General features: G+C 43.8%; 1 protein-coding gene across 2 annotated transcripts in view; it reads right to left on the bottom strand.

The window, feature by feature from the left end:
• csmd3b (CUB and Sushi multiple domains 3b) overlaps nt 1–19983 on the bottom strand; it is a 1253873-nt gene that overhangs the window by 464173 nt on the left and 769717 nt on the right. For both annotated transcript variants that reach the window (XM_051936007.1, XM_051936008.1), the window contains exon 9: nt 17088–17212. In XM_051936007.1, coding sequence (XP_051791967.1) covers nt 17088–17212 — 125 coding nt within the window. The remainder of the gene's footprint in view (nt 1–17087; nt 17213–19983) is intronic.

The following is a 19983-nucleotide window of genomic DNA, read 5'->3' as shown; positions in this document are numbered from 1 at the left end:
ATTTAAAAGTTTGTTTCAGCCAGAACAACAGATTGCACATCTGATATGTGAGCTCTTTCTCCTTCTGGCTGTTGTATCATCATTAAGCTTGAGCGATTCATTAACGGATTTTGGATCCGTATGATGAGTGTGTAATAATGATGCACCATTTATAAAAGCCGTGAGGAGTCATTGTGCAATGCGTTGGGTCTAAGGCACTACAATCCACGTGTCATGTTTCAGTCCCCTGGCTGGGGTTCAAAGTTGTGGGTATTGTCTAATTTTATATCATTTATTTGTATTAACGTTTCTTTTGTGTATTATTGTTTCTGTTTGAGGGCGGCACGGTGGCGCAGTGGGTAGCGCTGCTGCCTTGCAGTAAGGAGGCCTGGGTTCACTTCCCGGGTCCTCCCCGTGTCTGCGTGGGTTTCCTCTTATCTTTTTTTTTTTTAAATGAAATTAGATTATTTCCCATGCACCAAAATAATAAAATAGCACTTTTCATTGCTTTTATTGTCATGAAGTGGTCCCTGAGAGCACTTGGCACCTACTGTAAATTATGACATAAATAGATTCATCCATATTCAAGTTTCATATGCCAAGCTGAATGTTATTTTGATCTCTTGTGATTATGAAGATTAAAACAGTAACAGATAAAATTATATAAAACAAAAATAAACTAGAAACAGAACAATGCTTAATTACTCTAATTGTACAAATGGAAAAATATTGGGGTTTTGGGAGGGTGATTTAAAAGACGTTCATTGATACCAACAAATTATTAGGAGCTGATTGGACTTGACCGACTGTTGGCCTGTTCCTCTATCTATCTTTTCTGTGTCACACAAATTTAACGTCAGGCAGTCTAACACAGTAAGTGTGCAGCAGCATTATGCAGTGATGTGTCTTTGTTGTACTTTATTTTGTACGGTTGAGTGTTGCACGGTGGCGCAATGGGTAGCGCTGCTGCCTCGCAGTAAGACCACCTGAGTTTGCTTCCCGGGTCCTCCCTGCGTGGAGTTTGCATGCTCTCCCCGTGTCTGCGTCGGTATCTTCCCACAGTCCAAAGACATGCAGGTTCGGTGCATTGGCCATCCTAAGTTGGCCCTAATGTGTGCTTGGTGTGTGTGTGTGCCCTGTGGTGGGCTGCCCGGGGTTTGTTCCTGCCTTATGCCCTGTGTTGGCTGGGATTGGCTCCAGCTGACCCCAGTGACCCTGTGTTAGGATATAGCAGGTTGGACAGTGACTGACTGTTTGATTAGGTCCCATGTGTTGTGTGGGTGTTTCCCAAGAGGCGGGGCCACCTGCCAATCACCTCCAGGAACTGCCCTCCTCCCTATTTATTGGAGGGCCTTCCGTAATTCCTGGCTGTTTATTTCGAAGGTGCTAGCGAGTGGAGTGTTTCTTGTGTCTACTGTGTTTTGTGCTTTTGTTTTGTCAGTTCCTGGAATTTTTTGAACCTGTGCTTTGTTTTTGACTTTGCCTTTGATTTCTGTTTTGGATTTTGTTTGCTGGGGATTGCCTTGCCTCTTCAGGCAATTTCTTTTTGTGCTGGTAGGAGCTTTTTGAGATTTTTGGTTTGAATAAATCCAGGCCCCTGTATCTAGTTGGGGTTTTGTTTGTATCCCCCAAGGAGGGCAACCTTTGAAAGTATTCTTGGGTCTCCCATGAAACAATGAACTGAAATATTAAATATTGTAAAAAAAAAAAAATAATAATCCTGCTGTTGTACGCTTCAGCTACATAACAGAGTGGATTTAGAAGTCTTCAGACCCCCTCAATTTCTGCACACTTTACTCTGTTGTAGATTTAATTTGAAATGGAGAAATTTTCCCTTTTCGCCCATCAATCTACAGTCAATAACCTGCAATGTTTTTAGAAAGGATTGCAAATTTATTTAAAAGACAACAACTGCAATCTCTCATTTCTGGAAGTATTCAGACCCATAGTCCCATACTTTGTAGAGGGCTCTTTAACAGCAATTCCAGCTTTGAGTCTTCTTGGGTTTGTTTCTACAAGCTTTGCATTCCTGGATTGGGGCAGTTGATCCCATTCTTCCAGGCAGATCCTCTTAAGCTCCCTTAGATTGTGTGGAAAGTGATCTGTGAACAGCCGTACCATAGAGTTTGGTTGGACTGCTTAAGGAGACTCCAAGACTTGTCCCAAAGCCACTCCTGACATTGTTTTGGCGATACAGTATGCTTTGTTGTACTTAAAGATGAACTGTTGTCCCAAGTCCGAGGTTGTCTGCACTCTGGGGGGGTTTGGGGGGCTAGCATTTCTTCAAGGACCTATCTCTGTTTTTGGCTGCATTCACTCTTTCCTCAATTCTGACCAGTCTATCTGTCCCTGCTGCTGAGAAGCCCCCCAAGTCCATAACATGAAGCCTCCATCACCAGGGTTCACCGTGCAAGGGGTCAAAGTTACTCCTTTTCACAAAACATTGAAAAAAATGCAGATTGGTAATATCAACATGTGGAGAGTCATTTGACGCTGTTTTGAGGTTGCTCATCATATTTCTGATATTTGATTCTGTATCGGTGGTCCTAGCCCTCTAAGCACCACTCTCAGAAGGTGAAAAATAACAAATTTCCAACCTAAGCATGTGAGGTGTCGTTTCAGACTATTTCAAGGTCACCAATGATGAATATGAGGTTAGTTTTGGTTTTTGATCCTTCACTAGCCCCCTATGGACCTCCATTAGAGGGGGTTACAAATAACAAATTTCTGCTCAGGTCAAAAATATGTGGACTTTAAACCTTTAAACTGATTTTAACATTTCAAATATCTGATGAGACTATTCTGGTTTATTATGTACTTGTACCTCATTCATTAAATCATCACATTTCATACCAACACCCCAAATTAGGACGGCGTACGGCAATTCAGACTTTTTGGAAAATTGTGCTTAAATGGTAGACTTGTGTAGATACTGTCGGTATTTTTCCCTTTCCATGCACTCTCACGACTTTAAACCTGGTGAACAACTAAAAAAATGAATAATGGAGTCTCCCTAAAGCCACACAGAGCAGCACCTTAAGAGCACGAGCCCCCAAAATGGGGCTTTGTTAGCGGCAGACTTCAAGAGCCACTGGAAGGAAAAGCGGCAGCAGGGACCCCTCTTTATCCTCAGCCGGTTTTACTTTATTTTCAAATCAAATCGCCACACACAATCTTAGAAATAGAGAAATTATCCTAACAGTTTTAATTTGAGCTTTTAACTTCCATTATACAGATAAGTGTCTTATAATTGATTTTTAAAGCCTATATGGTTTTAATTTGCCAGAAAAAAACAAAAGAAGCAGAAATGTCGGGAAGCATCACACATAATCACGCAGGCGTTTAAAAGCGGGTCTCTTTGTGCCAAATCAGTCTCCTTGTTTATAAACGGCGGGGGGCAAACAGGGAGTAACGGCGGAAGAGAAAACGTTCTTACTGCAGCAAAGCCGGCCGTGAATCCAAATACGGGTAACGGGATCACAAAGGATTCGGACCCCTTCACCTTCCGTGTCGTAGATCTCATTTTATACGGTGTCACAGGAGGCTGGAGGTGGTACCCAGCCGGGACGCCCAGGAGGACTGGAGGAGAGCTTACGTCTCCCCCAGACCACATGGGGGCGACCGCCCTGGTGGCTTTGGTGACCACGGGAACAGAGCTTAGAAACTCAACCCTATAGGGGCCCGTGGTCACCCTCAAGGGGGCGTCCCAATGCCTATGGAGCCCTGGTAGAAGATCAGGGACACCTAGAGTGCTTCCAGGTGCGCAGCCGGTACTTCCACCACACTAGGGAATGCCGGTGGAAGCTAATCGGGAGGCACATCCGGGTGTGTATAAAAGGAGCCGCCTTCCTCCATTCGATGGCCTGAGTCGGGAGTGGAGAAGACGAGGTCTTAGAGGAGAGGAGTGGAGGCGGACCAGAAGAGAAAGGCATTGTATTGAGGGCCTGGACTTTGGGGTGATTGGCGCTGTGGCACTGGGTTGTGTCTGTGTAATTAAATGTGTTGTGGTGCTTAAATCATGTCTACCTTTCTGTGTCCGGGCTGTTCCCCACAACAGGTACGTTCGCCATCTGCACTCAATAACCCATGGTGACAACGAGCAAACATGTTTGTCAGAAAGGTTTCCACCTTGATTAAAAATAAAGGGTCTCAGGCGTCAGGGTCTTAAAAACCGCCATGACTCTGTAATGGACATCACGATGTGGGCTCACAATTACTTGGTCAGTCAACACCATCCTCAGATACAAGTTAAGGCTTCACAATGCAAAGCAGCAGCCATTCACCAACACTTCTGTGGGCTTGGGCTCATCTGAGATGGAAATGCGCACAGTGGGACTGAGCTTGGTTTGTGTTGTAAAGATGTTTTTGAATCCTGTAACCATTGATGTTGTAATCTGGACATACAGCGTAACTACATATATTCTGACAGAGTAAAGCCTGCCCTTCAAAATGATACTTAGGCCGTGTATGCTATGGATATTTGTGAATTTTCCCTTGGGATTAATAAAGTATCTATCTATCGATACTGTGACCATGAGGGGGCAGCGTAGCACAGCCACAAGTCCCGGCTCAAATACAAGTACCTTACAAAGGCGTCTGCACAAGCTCAAGCCTCCCCGCTTACCTCTCTGTCTCGCCGAGTAAGGCAGAGCGTCGGCTTTTATCTACACCCCCGGGTGCTAGGACGTGGTCCATCAGGAGAACTTCTGGGACAAACAAAAAGCCTCACAAAGTAGGGATCACAAATCTCAGTAGCTTTCCCCTGGCGGCCTCCACGGAACCCAACAGGGCTGACCCATGGGACTACAACTCCCAGCATGCCCTGAGGGTGTCGATATGGGAATCCTAAGCCAGGGATGATGCCATCTAGTGTATCAGGGAAGTAAATAGCCCAAGCAGGTTATGATAATAATAATAATTCTTTACATTTATATAGCACTTTTATCACCAATCAAAGCACTTTACACTGTGAGTGGGGGGCCGCTTCAACAATCACTAATGTCTGGCATCCACCTGGCAGCCATTTTGTACCAGTACACTCACTACACGTTAGCTGTCAGGTGGTAAAATGGCGAGAGACAGTTAGCTAGTAAGAGAGAGGGGATGATTAGGGGGTCTGCTTGATCAGGCCGTAAATGAGCAATTTAGCCAGGACATTGGGAAACACCCTACTCTTTATGAAGGATGCCCTTATGACCACGAAGAGTCAGGACCTCAATTTTATGTCTCCTCTGGCGGATGGCACCATTTTTACAGCACAGTGTGTCCATCATTGCACTGGGGCATTGGGGCATCCACACACACACCACAGGGTAAGCACCCCCTGCTGGCCTCACCAACAACTTTTCTCCAAATTGGTGTCCCATCCAAGTACTGGCCGGGCTTCTCCATGCTTAGCTTCAAATAGATGACCTGCTCTGAAGTGCATGTGGCATGGCTGCTTCTCTACCAATATGATGGCCTCCAGGCCAGGTGAGGAACTCGGACCTGACTCAGCAGGGATGCCAGTGTACCCCTCTCTCTGGCTTAAGGCAAGGAGTACCCTTCCTTTTATTTCCCCAATTTCTCTCCCCCTTGGCCTCCTGACCAGATTATAGACAGGAACCAATCCCGGCTGGGATGCCAGCCCATCACGTGATGTCCATTACGACGCTTATCTGAAAAATAATTAAAAGCGGACGAAAAAAGAATCTTGAATTTTTTTTGCACTGCTTCAAAACAGTAAAACTAGAAATATTAATTTCAAAACAATTTTTTTGGGTGTTCCTGAAACGTCCACTGACACATTTATAGTGCGTGGAAGTTTATTCCAGCACACCTGTGGAAATAAGAATAATATTTTTTTTTTTTGATTAAAAATGTTTTCAATGTTGCAGTGCATTCTGGTGCAACATATGTGCACAGCATAACTCATTCTCTCTTAATTTTAATGGATAGAAGATGAAGGATGACAACGTTCTAGTCAGTAACATCAAAGGAGCAGAAAACAGACTGGGGGCCTTGCCCAGCTGGGACGCCTATTCCTTGGCAGAGCATTACCTCCCCTGGAATGCTCAATGGCAGCCCCCTTGGACCTCGGACTCTCGCAGGGCTTCATGGGAGATGGAGTTGGATGCAGCCCTGTTGGGATCTGGAGGCACTGCCAGGGGGTGCTGCAGCTGTTCCTGGGCCCATGTGGGTGGTTCTTCTGCCACACCTGGAAGTGGGGCACCTGGAGCACTTCTGGGTGACTTATATAAGGGGTCAGCAGAGACTACTGGGTGAGCCGGAGTCGGGAGGAGGGAGACAAAGCTTACCGAGGAGTAGGAGGAGAAAGAGAGAAGAAACGTATTGTGCATTGTGGCGTTGGTGCTTTGGGCCTGTGTTGTGCCTGTGAGAAACGGGGAAGACATTGCCCACAGGTGAAGAAAAGAAAAATTTTGAGTTTTATTAGTGTGCCTCCTGTGTCTGTCTGTGTTGGGTTAAGCGCTGGTATAGCGCCATCTACTGTCACAGGATGTACAATAAATGAGGTCGAGTTTAAAGAGTCCCACCATCCACATCTAAATGAACAGAAGAGTGCTTGGAACATGAAGTGTTAAGATTCCCGCCAGCTCTCGGCGTTGAGTTTGTACTTGGACGTGAAAAAGACTTTTCAAGTTCTCATCGGAAAACAAAACTCATCCCCTCGACAGCACACGTCTGTCTCCTTGGTACTTTGTTACCCCAGTTGGCGCACCCTCAGTGCAGATCTGAGCTGCAGCCTTTGAAGTGCAGAATCAAAACTCAGAAGACCAGAAACTTCTGCCAATTTGGATACCTGGGTTTTCTGGCCAAGTGATTAAAATTCAGAGCGCTGTTCCTGCATACCAGAGCCAGACTCCACACGAAATGTGCAGAAGCCTTCATTATAGCAATAAGGAGCTCATCTTGCAAGGTGTATAAAGAGTCAGTCTAATTACGCAGTGCTCCAGTGAATTAGGTGTCCTTCTGGGCGCTAACATCTATCTGCTCCATGCTTTTGTCGTTTCTTTTTCTAATTCTGTGCCTTGCAAGTTTTAATTCACAGGCTGGACAGAAGATGAAGTCTGATTAGAGCTTTAAAAGAAATCCTAATCTGTGTGATCCTCCTGAGCATTCGAGATTGTGAGGTGAACATCAATGCAGAAGGCTCCATGGGTCCGTTGCTGATGCTTTCCAGACCATGCGGTAGTAGAAACAAACACCAGCGTCGGAATTAATATTCTCGTTAGTGCAATTCTCATGTTAGATGTCAGGAACGCTTCAATGACAGAAATAATTATGGTGAAGATTTTTAAAGTGAAAGCCATCCTTTACACTTCACAGGCAAAGCCAAATATTGTAATGGCGCTTGACAAGTTATATCAGCCAGGGGATGAGCCTCCACCATTATGAGCCGCTTCAGTGGCAGCTGCAAGGATAACCAATAAAAACGGCAAAGCTACCGAAGTCGCGTAGGAATTTCAACTGTGGGTGGCCCTTCTAAGGAGAGTCAGTGACCATTGGCACTCACCACTCCTACTACATTGGTGTCAGCAGTGGGATGAGTGAAGACCAACATTCTGACATAATGATGTGTATGGTGTGCTCTAAATTGGGGGTTCTCAGTTCTGCAGATCATGGATGTGGTGTGATTTTTGTAATTATAGTTTACTTTTGTTGCTGTTGATTTATGGTTTTTATCATTGTCACCACCATGGGTATAGTTAGATTTTTATAATTATAATTCCTATAATTTTTTATAATTCAATTTTTATAATTGTTATCAATTATTTTTATAATTATATAGTTAGATTTTTGTAATTATATTTTTACTTTTGTTGCTATTGATTTATGGTTTTTGTCATTGTCACCACCATGGGTATAGTTAGCGCCATTTTTGTACCTACAGTGGGTGCTTGGGTCACTTTAACATTTCTGTTAGGAGCTTTCGAGATTTTTAAACAACAGAAAGTGTCCATTGGCACTCAGCACTGCTGCCTCAATTGGTGTCAGCAGTGGGATGAGTGAAGACCAACATTCTGACGTAACAAAACGTACAGTGTGCTCTAAATTGGGGGTTCTCAGTTCTGCAGATCGTTGATGTGGTGGTGTTGCTTTTCTAACTAATTTACTTTTGTTGCTATTGTTTTATTTTTTTTATCATTGTTGCCACCATCATGGGTGGGTATAGTTAGCGTCATTTTTGTAGCCTGGTGCTAGGGCCGCTCTAGCATTTCTATTAGGGGCTTTCAAGATTTGTACACAACAGAAAGAGTCCATTGGCACTCAGCACTGCTACTACATTGGTGTCAGAAGTGGGATGAGTGAAGACCAACATTCTGACGTAATAAGGTGTATGGTGTGCTGTAAATTAGGGGTTCTCAGTTCTGCAGATTATTAATGTGGTGGTGTTGTTTTTGTAATTATAGTTTACTTTTGTTGCTATTGTTTTTATCATTGTCACCACCACAATGAGTGGGTATAGTTAGCACAAATTTTGTAGCCTGGAGCTTGGACTGCTTTAGCATTTCTATTAGGAGCTTTTGAGATTTTCACACAACAGAAAGATCCTGCTGGTCACATATCCCCTAATGTGACATTTTACTCTCGTTTAGTAAACTGTTGTTTCTAAATCTCTTTGAATTGCTCATGTATAAAATCCAAAAATGACCAGAGGAGTCTGACGGAGGCGCCATTTTTAATACCCACTGGAAACATTCAATCACACTAAGTGTATTATACCTCCTACAGTATAGAGGCTGTCACAAACATTCCTTCATAATGCAGGGTGGTCCTCATGTGGACTCAGACGACAGAGCAAAGGCCCAGTTCATCATTACCTTTTTTTTTCTCTCCTAGCCAGCACAAGCCATACCGCCGTTTCATGTCATTATACCTTCATCAGCTTCTTTATGAAAGCAGTCTGGGGATTCACGGTGTGTCTCAGATGACTAGTCCCCTGATAGTAATAATAATAAGAAGAAGTCAGGGCTGAAATGAATTTTGTAGATAGGACCTAATTTGATGTACAGTCCTGCTTTTATGCGGTGTGTTCAGCTGCTCCACCAGGTCCCTACTGACAGAGACTTTCATATTTTCTCTTTTTATTTTTTTTATCATCACCACGAGGAAAAGCATATCCAGGAAACGGGATTGGCAACTGTAATGAGCAAACAGTGTGATGCTATAAAACAGAAGACAAGGAGATGATATGCTGATTTAAAGATCACCCAAAGGATAAACAAAAAAGAACTGCAGCAGAAAGTCCTTTACTAGTAGTAAAAGAAAACCTGAATATCACAAAGACTCGATGTGGACAACTGACCGTCACACCTGTATGAGCCATTCTGTATCGGCACCTGTGGCCTTATTGTTTTGAGCAAACCTTTTAGCCTCTGTGCTCCATGGAGCAATATTTGTTGTGAAGAATAGATCTTTTATTTTATAAAGATTCTACGAGACCCTGTTTGTGTCTAGCCGGGGTTTTTGACAGGATTTCCCCCCTTTAGCAGACATTTTTTTAAATGCTTTTGTGACTCCTAATTCATGACACAAACCTTTGAGTATTTCGCGATTTCTTGCCTTTGGAATTCCGTGTAACAAGCTGAGTTTAGGCCTGACGACAAACCGTCTTTGATTGCCCGGTTATAATGTTGGCTTGTTTTTCATTTCACTTACTCATCTTCTGGTCACTTGCTTAAATAAATTAAAAAAAAAAAAAAATCAAACCTCTGCCACTTTGAAACCCACTGGCAGAACACAACACAAGTAAGTTTGTCATAAACGTTTTTCACACCCACGTGCTCTCCAGATCTCGCTCCCTGTGACTTCTTTTCGTTCCCAAAAGTAAAATCGAGACTGAAGAGAAGAAAATTGGCTACTATGGAAGGAAGCAAGAATAAAAAAAAAATAAAAAAACAAAATAAAAAACAAAACACACGAATCTCTAGAGATTCTAACAAAAGGCGAGGAGAGGGAATGTTAACAGGGATGTGCATTACATCTTAAGAAGACGATTTTGAAGTTGACCAAATGGAAATTACTGGAAATCTGATGATAAAGGCTTTCTATTTTTTATTTAACAATTCTTGGAATTTTTGGGTTGCCCCCTCAGATGCGTTGTGAGCCTGTCAATAGGGAGAAGCTCTGTAGAAGACCAAATTGAAATTAAAATGGATGTGTCAGCTCTGAATCATACAAGTGCTAAAGGTGCTATATAAATAACGTATTATTATTATTACAGTGGTGTGAAAAACTATTTGCCCCCTTCCTGATTTCTTATTCTTTTGCATGTTTGTCACACAAAATGTTTCTGATCATCAAACACATTTAACCATTAGTCAAATATAACACAAGTAAACACAAAATGCAGTTTTTAAATGATGGTTTTTATTATTTAGGGAGAAAAAAAATCCAAACCTACATGGCCCTGTGTGAAAAAGTAATTGCCCCCTTGTTAAAAAATAACCTAACTGTGGTGTATCACACCTGAGTTCAATTTCCGTAGCCACCCCCAGGCCTGATTACTGCCACACCTGTTTCAATCAAGAAATCACTTAAATAGGAGCTGCCTGACACAGAGAAGTAGACCAAAAGCACCTCAACAGCTAGACATCATGCCAAGATCCAAAGAAATTCAGGAACAAATGAGAACAGAAGTAATTGAGATCTATCAGTCTGGTAAAGGTTATAAAGCCATTTCTAAAGCTTTGGGACTCCAGCGAACCACAGTGAGAGCCATTATCCACAAATGGCAAAAACATGGAACAGTGGTGAACCTTCCCAGGAGTGGCCGGCCGACCAAAATTACCCCAAGAGCGCAGAGACAACTCATCCGAGAGGTCACAAAAGACCCCAGGACAACGTCTAAAGAACTGCAGGCCTCACTTGCCTCAATTAAGGTCAGTGTTCACGACTCCACCATAAGAAAGAGACTGGGAAAAAACGGCCTGCATGGCAGATGTCCAAGACGCAAACCACTGTTAAGCAAAAAGAACATTAGGGCTCATCTCAATTATGCTAAGAAACATCTCAATGCCAAGACTTTTGGGAAAATACCTTGTGGACTGATGAGACAAAAGTTGAACTTTTTGGAAGGCAAATGTCCCGTTACATCTGGCGTAAAAGGAACACAGCATTTCAGAAAAAGAACATCATACCAACAGTAAAATATGGTGGTGGTAGTGTGATGGTCTGGGGTTGTTTTGCTGCTTCAGGACCTGGAAGGCTTGCTGTGATAGATGGAACCATGAATTCTACTGTCTACCAAAAAATCCTGAAGGAGAATGTCCGGCCATCTGTTCGTCAACTCAAGCTGAAGCGATCTTGGGTGCTGCAACAGGACAATGACCCAAAACACACCAGCAAATCCACCTCTGAATGGCTGAAGAAAAACAAAATGAAGACTTTGGAGTGGCCTAGTCAAAGTCCTGACCTGAATCCAATTGAGATGCTATGGCATGACCTTAAAAAGGCGGTTCATGCTAGAAAACCCTCAAATAAAGCTGAATTACAACAATTTTGCAAAGATGAGTGGGCCAAAATTCCTCCAGAGCGCTGTAAAAGACTCATTGCAAGTTATCGCAAACGCTTGATTGCAGTTATTGCTGCTAAGGGTGGCCCAACCAGTTATTAGGTTCAGGGGGCAATTACTTTTTCACACAGGGCCATGTAGGTTTGGATTTTTTTTTTCTCCCTAAATAATAAAAACCACCATTTACAAACTGCATTTTGTGTTTACTTGTGTTATATTTGACTAATGGTTAAATGTGTTTGATGATCAGAAACATTTTGTGTGACAAACATGCAAAAGAATAAGAAATCAGGAAGGGGGCAAATAGTTTTTCACACCACTGTATAATAAGGGCCTTGCCCATCAGTCCCCTTTAATGGCTGTTTTCCCTTCATTCCTCCTCCATTTTTTGATCACTGCATCCCTTCTACAGCTTTAATAATAAAAACATGCTGGACTTCCAATTAATTGGTCAAACTCCTCGTTGGTCTACAGGAATTCCCAGTTCCCACAGCTGCTTTATTACCTTTGTGTTTTTGTGGCTTATCGCTTGCGGTTAAACGTGTCCATCCGCCTTAGCATCTTAAGTGAACCTCATGAGAACAACAAAAAAATAAAAACAAAAACCCACAGACATCAAACATCACCGTCTTGGATTTCAACTTAATCGACAATTCCCTTGCATGCGACGCTCATCGATCTTTCCAATTGAAAGCAATGGGCTTTGCATACTGCCTTCTGATCTCCTGCTAGCGTCTTTATGTCAAGTCACCTTTATAAATGTGCAGTCGATTCACCTTACCTGCTTGCCTGAGTGAATCTTATCAGCTTGTCCACATGCTTGCCTTAAAGCGCGTTTAAATATCATGCCTGTGTTTATGTAAGCGTATTTCACATAGAGATGCTTTGTTGAAATTCGTCCACCTTAGTAGTTACGAGAACCTCTTGAGACACGAAGGAATAAACCTCACCGTCAGCTAATCTGCTCAGACGGGCAAAACGGATCAGACATGGGCAGCACAGGGCAAGCAGTTCCGTTTTGTGTTTGGTCGCGTATTTCTAGCTGTCTTGTGCCGTTATTCATGTACTGCCATAACTCACTTAATTACCACAGGTTAGACGATAAGAAATTGTAACATGGTCATGTTAATGTCAGTTATGTTTTTCTGTTCAGAACTAAATATTATACGGCTCAGACCGTGTAGTAGTAAAACAGGACAGCGAGGAGGGCCCTGCCCACGCTTCCCTCTCTCCCCTCGGCCCGGAGCCTCTGTCTTGGATTAACGTGAATATATCGCTCCTGCAAGCAAACTCTGATTCTTACCATGATGAGAGAAGTCGCAAAATCAACTGGAATGTTCAGGCAAATTCCAGAAAAAAAACAGATCTAAATCCATTAAGTAGTTCTCTCGTTCGCTAGCTTTTGCGGAGGTAAGGTTACACGCCACGAGGCTGGCTTGTGAGTGAGGAGGGCCCCGCTCCTTCCCCGATGAGTCTCTCTCAGATTCACGTAAATAAATCGGTACTGCAAGCGAACTATGATACATAGTGCAAGGAGAGAAGACGCAAAATCAACCGGAATGTTCAAGCAAATTATAGAAAAAAAAAACGATCTAAATCCATGAAGTAGTTCTCTCGTGAAAAGTAGACCGACATACATACACACATATTATATATATTGTGATGGACGACCGGCTACAGACTCCGGTCGCCACCCCCAGGCCATCAGGAGGAGCCCTCCGGACAGCATGATGGTGCCCCGAGTTCCAGCAGGGCCTCACGGACTTTGTAGTTTGTATACACAGCCCTGCTGGATACCTTGGGGGCCACCGGGAGTCGCTGTAGGGGGGCTGGTGGGCTCTTATGTGCCCTATAACCCGGGAGTGCGTCATCATCACGTGATCGGAAGGAACGACGTGCTCCCGGGCTGAAGAAAGGACTGTTTACCCTGACCCGGAGGGAAAAAGGACTTATGGGTTTGCCCAGGAAACACTTCCGGGTCAGGGGATATAAAAGGACTGTGGGAAAGCCCAGACACTAAGCTGAGCTGGGAGGTAGGGTGGCGAAGTGTCTGGGCGAGGAGGAGAGAGAAGTGTGATTATTTCCGAGAGTTTGTTGTTTATGAGTGTGGAGTGGAGGGTGCTTTGTGCACGGAAGTACAAAATAAAGAAGTATTGTACTTTTATCCAGTGTCTGGAGTGGTACCTAAGGGTTCAAGAGGTGGACAAAGCCTCTGTTACAATATATATATATATATATATATATATATATATATATATATTGTCACAAACAAGCGCTTGGGGAGCAGCTTAAGGACCCGATTTGCACTGCGACAAGTCCTGCCGGGGGACAACAGAAGCGTACTAAACCTCTCTTTCTTTGTTTCTCCGAGACACCGCCGCCATAAGACCGCCCGGACGACTCAAAGAGCTGCACACTTCCGGATTCCTTTCTTCCCTCTGCTTCCCCATCGATGACATCAGACTCCCATACACCACCACGATTTTTCCAGCAACCCATGTTCTAATTTCCGGTCCTTCCCCTATAAACTGTCCATCTTCCTACCCTTCAATGTCTTTTAAGTTTTGTGACAATACTGACCACGGTTTTTGTTACAGTATACGGGGCTAAAACCCCAAACCTTTATGCGCGCATCTTTCTCGTTATTACTATATATATATATATATATATATATATATATATATATATATATATATATATTTTGTGACAGATAAGGGGCGCTGTCATCCCCTTGAACCCTCAGATCAGACGCCAAACAGCAGATAAAAGTCCAAGAAATTATTTTATTTGGACAAATCAATAATCACAATACAATTCACAATCACAATAATCCTCCACACCACCCAGCAGCTCAGTCACCCTTCCTCCCAACTCGGCTCACTGCTGGGATCTCCCAGAGTCCTTTTATAGTCCCTGACCCAGAAATGCCTTTGATCCCTCAGTCCATGTGACTTCCTAGCACTTCCGGGTCAGATCAAAACTCTTCTTTTTCTTTAACCTGGAAGTACATCATTTCTTCCGCTCCCATGACTGGGAAGTACTTCCAGGTTATAGGGAAAGTAGCAGTCCCTGCTCCTCCCTGCAGTGTCCCCTGGAGGCCCCCATTGTATCCAGCAGGGCTGTGATGTAAAACTCCACTGTCCATGATGCCCTGCTGGAACTTGGGGCACCTCCATGTTGGAAGAAGGGCTCCACCTGGCAGCTTGGGAATATTGGCCGGGATGAACGGCCGGCCATATCCCACAATATATTATATATATATGGTTGAAATAGTTTACTGTCAAATAATGCAAAGAGTACACGACACGTGTTTCGCCCTAATTCTGGGCTCAACCATTCTATGATCTGCTTCTCACAACTGAGGGCACCGTGGCGGATGTTAGCAGACTTGCTGGCCAACCACAAGCGTTACCTGGTAGGTAACCACCCATACAATCAGATTGTGACACAGACTACGAATGCCGTGAATATATATATATATATATATATATATATATACACATACTAGCCATGTGCTCCCAACTACGTTGCGCGTGTTAAAGTTGTCTGTGAAGGGCTCCCTGTTTAAACGTGGCTGCCAGTCGTGAACTGGGCCCTTCGTTGCAAAGCATTATGATTTTTTTATAAGGGAAACAAAATTACAAAAGAAAACCCTTGGACATTGATTCGATAGGAACGGCCTACTCGGAATCATTCTCCGAATAGTAATTATGTGGTGGTGTAGGAGCATTTCTGCTTCTCTCTGTTTACAGTCCGTCTCGTTTTCACGACGCTGTCGTTTCCTCTCACGATCTCTTCTCAACCTTTCTCTAATCTCGCAGGTTGCTTTGTGGCAATCCAAAGAGTAAGGCAATATACACGGAGCAATGGTTATAAAAGGGGGACACATAGGTATTCAGGCTCTTTAAAGCATAAATAGGGATCACTTCACTGACATGTGAGCAAGCCAGGGTACAACTGTGAGACGCACAGCACTCGACGGCTACAACATAATAATAATTTCCGGAACATGCTGCTACGTTGTCATCCATTTTACCCACTGTCTTTCTTTCATTCATATGTTACGTAGGCACGTACCTTTTATCTTCGGCAATTTCATTCTCTAACCAGGCCTCAGGAGCTAACCAGCGTAACACTGTCCACCACCCCTTTCGTTATTCCGGCACATTGTTGACATCCGTGAGTAACAACAACGTACTAAACTGGAAGGTGGTCTACGCATGCGTGGAATTCGCTGACAAACAAAGATCAAGATCCAAATGAAGATTATATATAAAGATATAAAATCCAACGTCTGTCTGTCTGTGTGTCTGTCCGTTTTCCACAAGAGATCTACTTCAAGGTTTTATTTCTAAAATTTAATTGAACATTCCCGTTGATTTTGCAACGCCTCTCATCGCGCTAAGTTTCATAGTTCGGTTGCGGTACCGATTTATTTGCGGGAATACGAGACACACGTAGCAGACCGAAGGTTGGGGTCCCTCCTCACTCCCGCTCCAGCCTCGGAGAGTACCTTACATCCGCTTAGCTAGCAAACGAGAGAACTGCTTAACAGATTAATAGATTGGGTTTTTTTCTATAATTTGCTTGAACCTTCTGGTCGATTTTGTGACTTCTCTCATCGTGCTAAGAATCACAGTTTGCCTGTGGCAGCAATTTATTCGCACTAATCCGAGACACGGGCTGCAGGCCTCAGGAGTAGGGAGCCGGGTGGCGAATTCCTCACTCGCACTCCAGCGTCCGTTCGAGTCGCTCTACCTCTAGCCACGTGTTGGAGAGCATCTCGCCTCTGCTTAGCTAGCCAGACCTGTTTATTCAGCAGACATCATCATCTAGAGATTGTTAAAGAGTAACATTTGACATTTTTGAGAGACAGCCATGTGTGTTTTAGAGGATACCTTCAGAGATTTCACGGCCACGTGCTCTTCTCCCGTCAGAGCTGAACACGATCAGATCCAGTGCCGACGTTTCATGTTAGAGCGTACCTACTTTTTTATTTTGTTATTGCTTTTTAAAGTTTGTCCTGTTTCACTATTACATACAGCTAGTATAGTATATAGGAATCCTCGTGGGGACCTCATCCTGCTCTCCAAATTCCTAAAAGGCTTTGATAAAGTAGATCCAACAACATCTTCAGGGTGAATCACAAAGTTGAGAACATCAATGAAAACTTAAGGGCAAGTGCATTTCAAACTGAAGCCAGGAAGCTCTTCTTTACATAAAGAGTTGAATACCAAGGCATGGAGTTGAAGCAGAAACTTGGACAACCTTTAGAAATAATCTCGATAAGATACGGGGACAGCTGAGCTATTAGCCAAACAAACAGGCGACAAATGGACTGAATGGTCTCCTCTCATTTGTCAAATTTCTCATGTTCTGCCCTCCGCCATATAAATCCAGAGGGTCTCCCACAGTTCTTGGCGGTTCATCTTATATCTTGCATTATATGGAATCCCAGTTTATTTATTGTTTTATTAATGCAAATTCACAACCGCATTACATGAACTTGTCTAGTAAATACTGAGCGTCATGAGGGCACTCATCATTCAGACTGAAATAGGCTCCGGCGTCATTGGAATAAAATGTCTCTTACCTTTGCACACCGGTCTATGGTCACTCCAGGCTGCAAACACTTCTGCAACACGCTGACAGGTGATGCTTTTGGACCCTTGCAGCACGTAGTCTTCATCACAAGTGAACTGAGCTGTAGCTCCGAGACTAAAAGAGAAAGGAAAATACGCACTGGGTTACAAAATGTCCGCAGAGACAGAAACCAAGACATAATCTGAGCCCTGGCTGTATGGCGTATTTTTTATATATGAGAAAGGTTGGTGGAGTACCATCCTGGTAACCCCCCATTTAACTACAACAGAAAAGAGAGCTAATTGTTGACTCAAACAAAACGGTGTAAGGGATGGCGTCAAGAGCTGAATGAGCCAAGAAGAGTCAGATTGGCATCTGATGCCACCTTCTGAGTAAGAGCCAGCTTTATAGGGCCGAGCCTGGGAGGGGTGTGGCTTTCTCAGGCAAAGGGGCGGGGCCAGTCATCCTTCCTGGATGATATTTGTTTCTTGGCCGAGGAGGAGGAAGGAGAAGATAGTTAGTGTCAGCGTCCCCCTCTCAGATTATCTCATCTGAGCCAGGAAGGTTGTCCCCACAATGAACGTCTGGTCCCCCGACTAAGATTTATATCCGAGTTTTTGGCTTTGGCCCTTTTCACTACGTTTGGTTTCTCACTACAATTCTCTGCTTGTGATTTTTGTCGCATGTCCCTGGCTGTGTTGGTAAAGCCTTTCTTACCGGTGTTGTCCTTGGCCTGTTAGATCCATCTTCTGATTCCATCTTTATTCCAAACGACGCGCTGCCCTGCCCTGTGTAGTTGGCCCACTCGTGTTTACTTTTTTGTTTTCTCCGCCTTTGCCTACTGCTGGGACTGAATGGAGAATTCAGGAGGTGCAAGTGGCCCACAAAAGTGCCCCACGGGGCCTGAAAAACTTCATGCAGAATGCGATTTTTCCGTTAACCGGGTTCAGAGGGCGCCCCCTAGTGGCCATACAATTTACAAAGTGAGGACAAAAGAGTAGTTTTATATTTCTTACAAAGCACAAATTAAATTTTGTAGTTCATTATTTGTGCCCCTGGAATAAAATGTAATCGCCCTGCGGCAGCAGAGGCTGTTTAATGCGTGTGAATATATTAAGCAAATCATTACTGGCTTATTCAATTTTTATAAAAAGAAATCCGGCAACACTGAAAAATACGTTTTTTTTTTCTTCTTCTTAGAAATAAAATACTTCAGCATAGAAATCCATTAATTATTAGAAAAACAGCAACATCTCAACTTTTTAATGAGCCTTGTGATGAATAACACAAAATGTCAATGTGATAACAGCAAGGATTTTTCTTTCCGCTGTTGTCATGCATTCATTTCATGTCCAAGCGCAGATGGATGAACGCTAAATGCTTTCCCAGCAAGCTCTGCTCCTTCCACCAAAATGAGAGTTTCCCAGATTTCCATCACAGAATTCCCAGCCGGAATGGCCCCAGCAAAACGGGATTTCTCCCATTGAATTTCATAAGGTGATGGGCGAGATGACCAGACGGTTTAAAGCCAAGGACGCAGTTTTACTCCGGGGATGGGGAAGGTGGGGGGTGAGTCTTTCGGGATTGGGGGGGGGGGGGGGGGGTCCTTTTTTTTTTTTATTTGGATATTTCTGGCAATTTTCCGTCATGGGAGAGCACGAAAAAAGGATCAGTGAGTAAACCTCCCGCAAACTTATTAAAAAAGAGCCGCGTGGCGTAATACAAAGCGTTGTCAAGTAATTATCCTGCTCATTCGATTAGAATTGTAATGATAACTTTCTTACATCACGTCTACTATTTGGTTTTAAAGCGTTAATGATAAACGTGCTCATTTCAATGTGTCAGATAAATCATGTGGAGCAAATGCAACAAACAAAAATTTATTTTTCCCAATTTGCATATATATTGCAGCATGCAGCCTCATATAATAACATTAAATGAATCCCACATTGTCTTCAATCTAATTGTAGCGGCGAGAGAAGGCTCTCTGTTCCTCCAGTAATTCTATGAGAAGCATGAAGTTGATTACTTCCAATGAATATTAAAATCTCCTCACCCTCGCACTGTCGATGGGCTTTACGGCGCCTTCTGCTGCCAACGCACTTCTTAGCCACTACTTGAGGGCTACGCATGCCAGCCAGCGTGGTGTGAATCTTCATATGGCAGAAATGTCACTGCAGCTCCCGGGGAGGCGCCGAGGTCAGTGCTGCCCAGAGTTGAAATGCATCACACGTGTGTGTGTGTGTGTGTGTGTAGGCTTTACAGAGAGAACCGAGACCCCCGTCACGTGCTGCACTCTCCACTGCCTCGTAGGTTTCGTTTGTCGCTTGTACAGGCAGGTTCGGGCACAGTTTGAAATTGGGGACGTGTGACGTTTTTGCCCATCAGTCTAATAATAATAACAATTCTTTGCATTTATATAGCGCTTTTCTCACTACTCAAAGCACTCAGCAACTACAGGTTAAGGGCCTTCCTTGTTCAAGGGCCCAAAAGAGCAGAGTCCCTTTTTTGGCATTTTATGGGATTCGAACCGGCAACCTTCTGATTGCCAGTGCAGATCCCTACCTCAGAGCCCCCACTCCACCTGTCTATACTCAATATGCCGTAACTTCTTCTCTTCCGCTGCTCCCACTTAGGGGTCTCCAAAGCGGATCATCCCTGTCTTTCACGTCATTTCCTGCCTTCATGTCCTTCCTCATCACATTCTCTCTGGCCTTCCTCTTTTCCTCTTGCCTGGTGGTCCTATTCCCTCCTGATGTACCCCTCATCTCCCCTCTGCACGTGCCCAGACCATCTCAATCTCTCCTCTCAGGTGGGCACAGGGTACATGGAAAATCACAACTGGCATAACACCAGCTTCAACAAAGTGGGATTATTTAACTCTTAGGGCTGAATATTTTTTTCTC

Source organism: Erpetoichthys calabaricus, chromosome 13, assembly GCF_900747795.2.
Source record: "Erpetoichthys calabaricus chromosome 13, fErpCal1.3, whole genome shotgun sequence".
NCBI lineage: Eukaryota > Metazoa > Chordata > Cladistia > Polypteriformes > Polypteridae > Erpetoichthys > Erpetoichthys calabaricus.
Note: the sequence above shows the minus strand (reverse complement) of the source record. Positions and strands in the feature narration are given on the sequence as shown.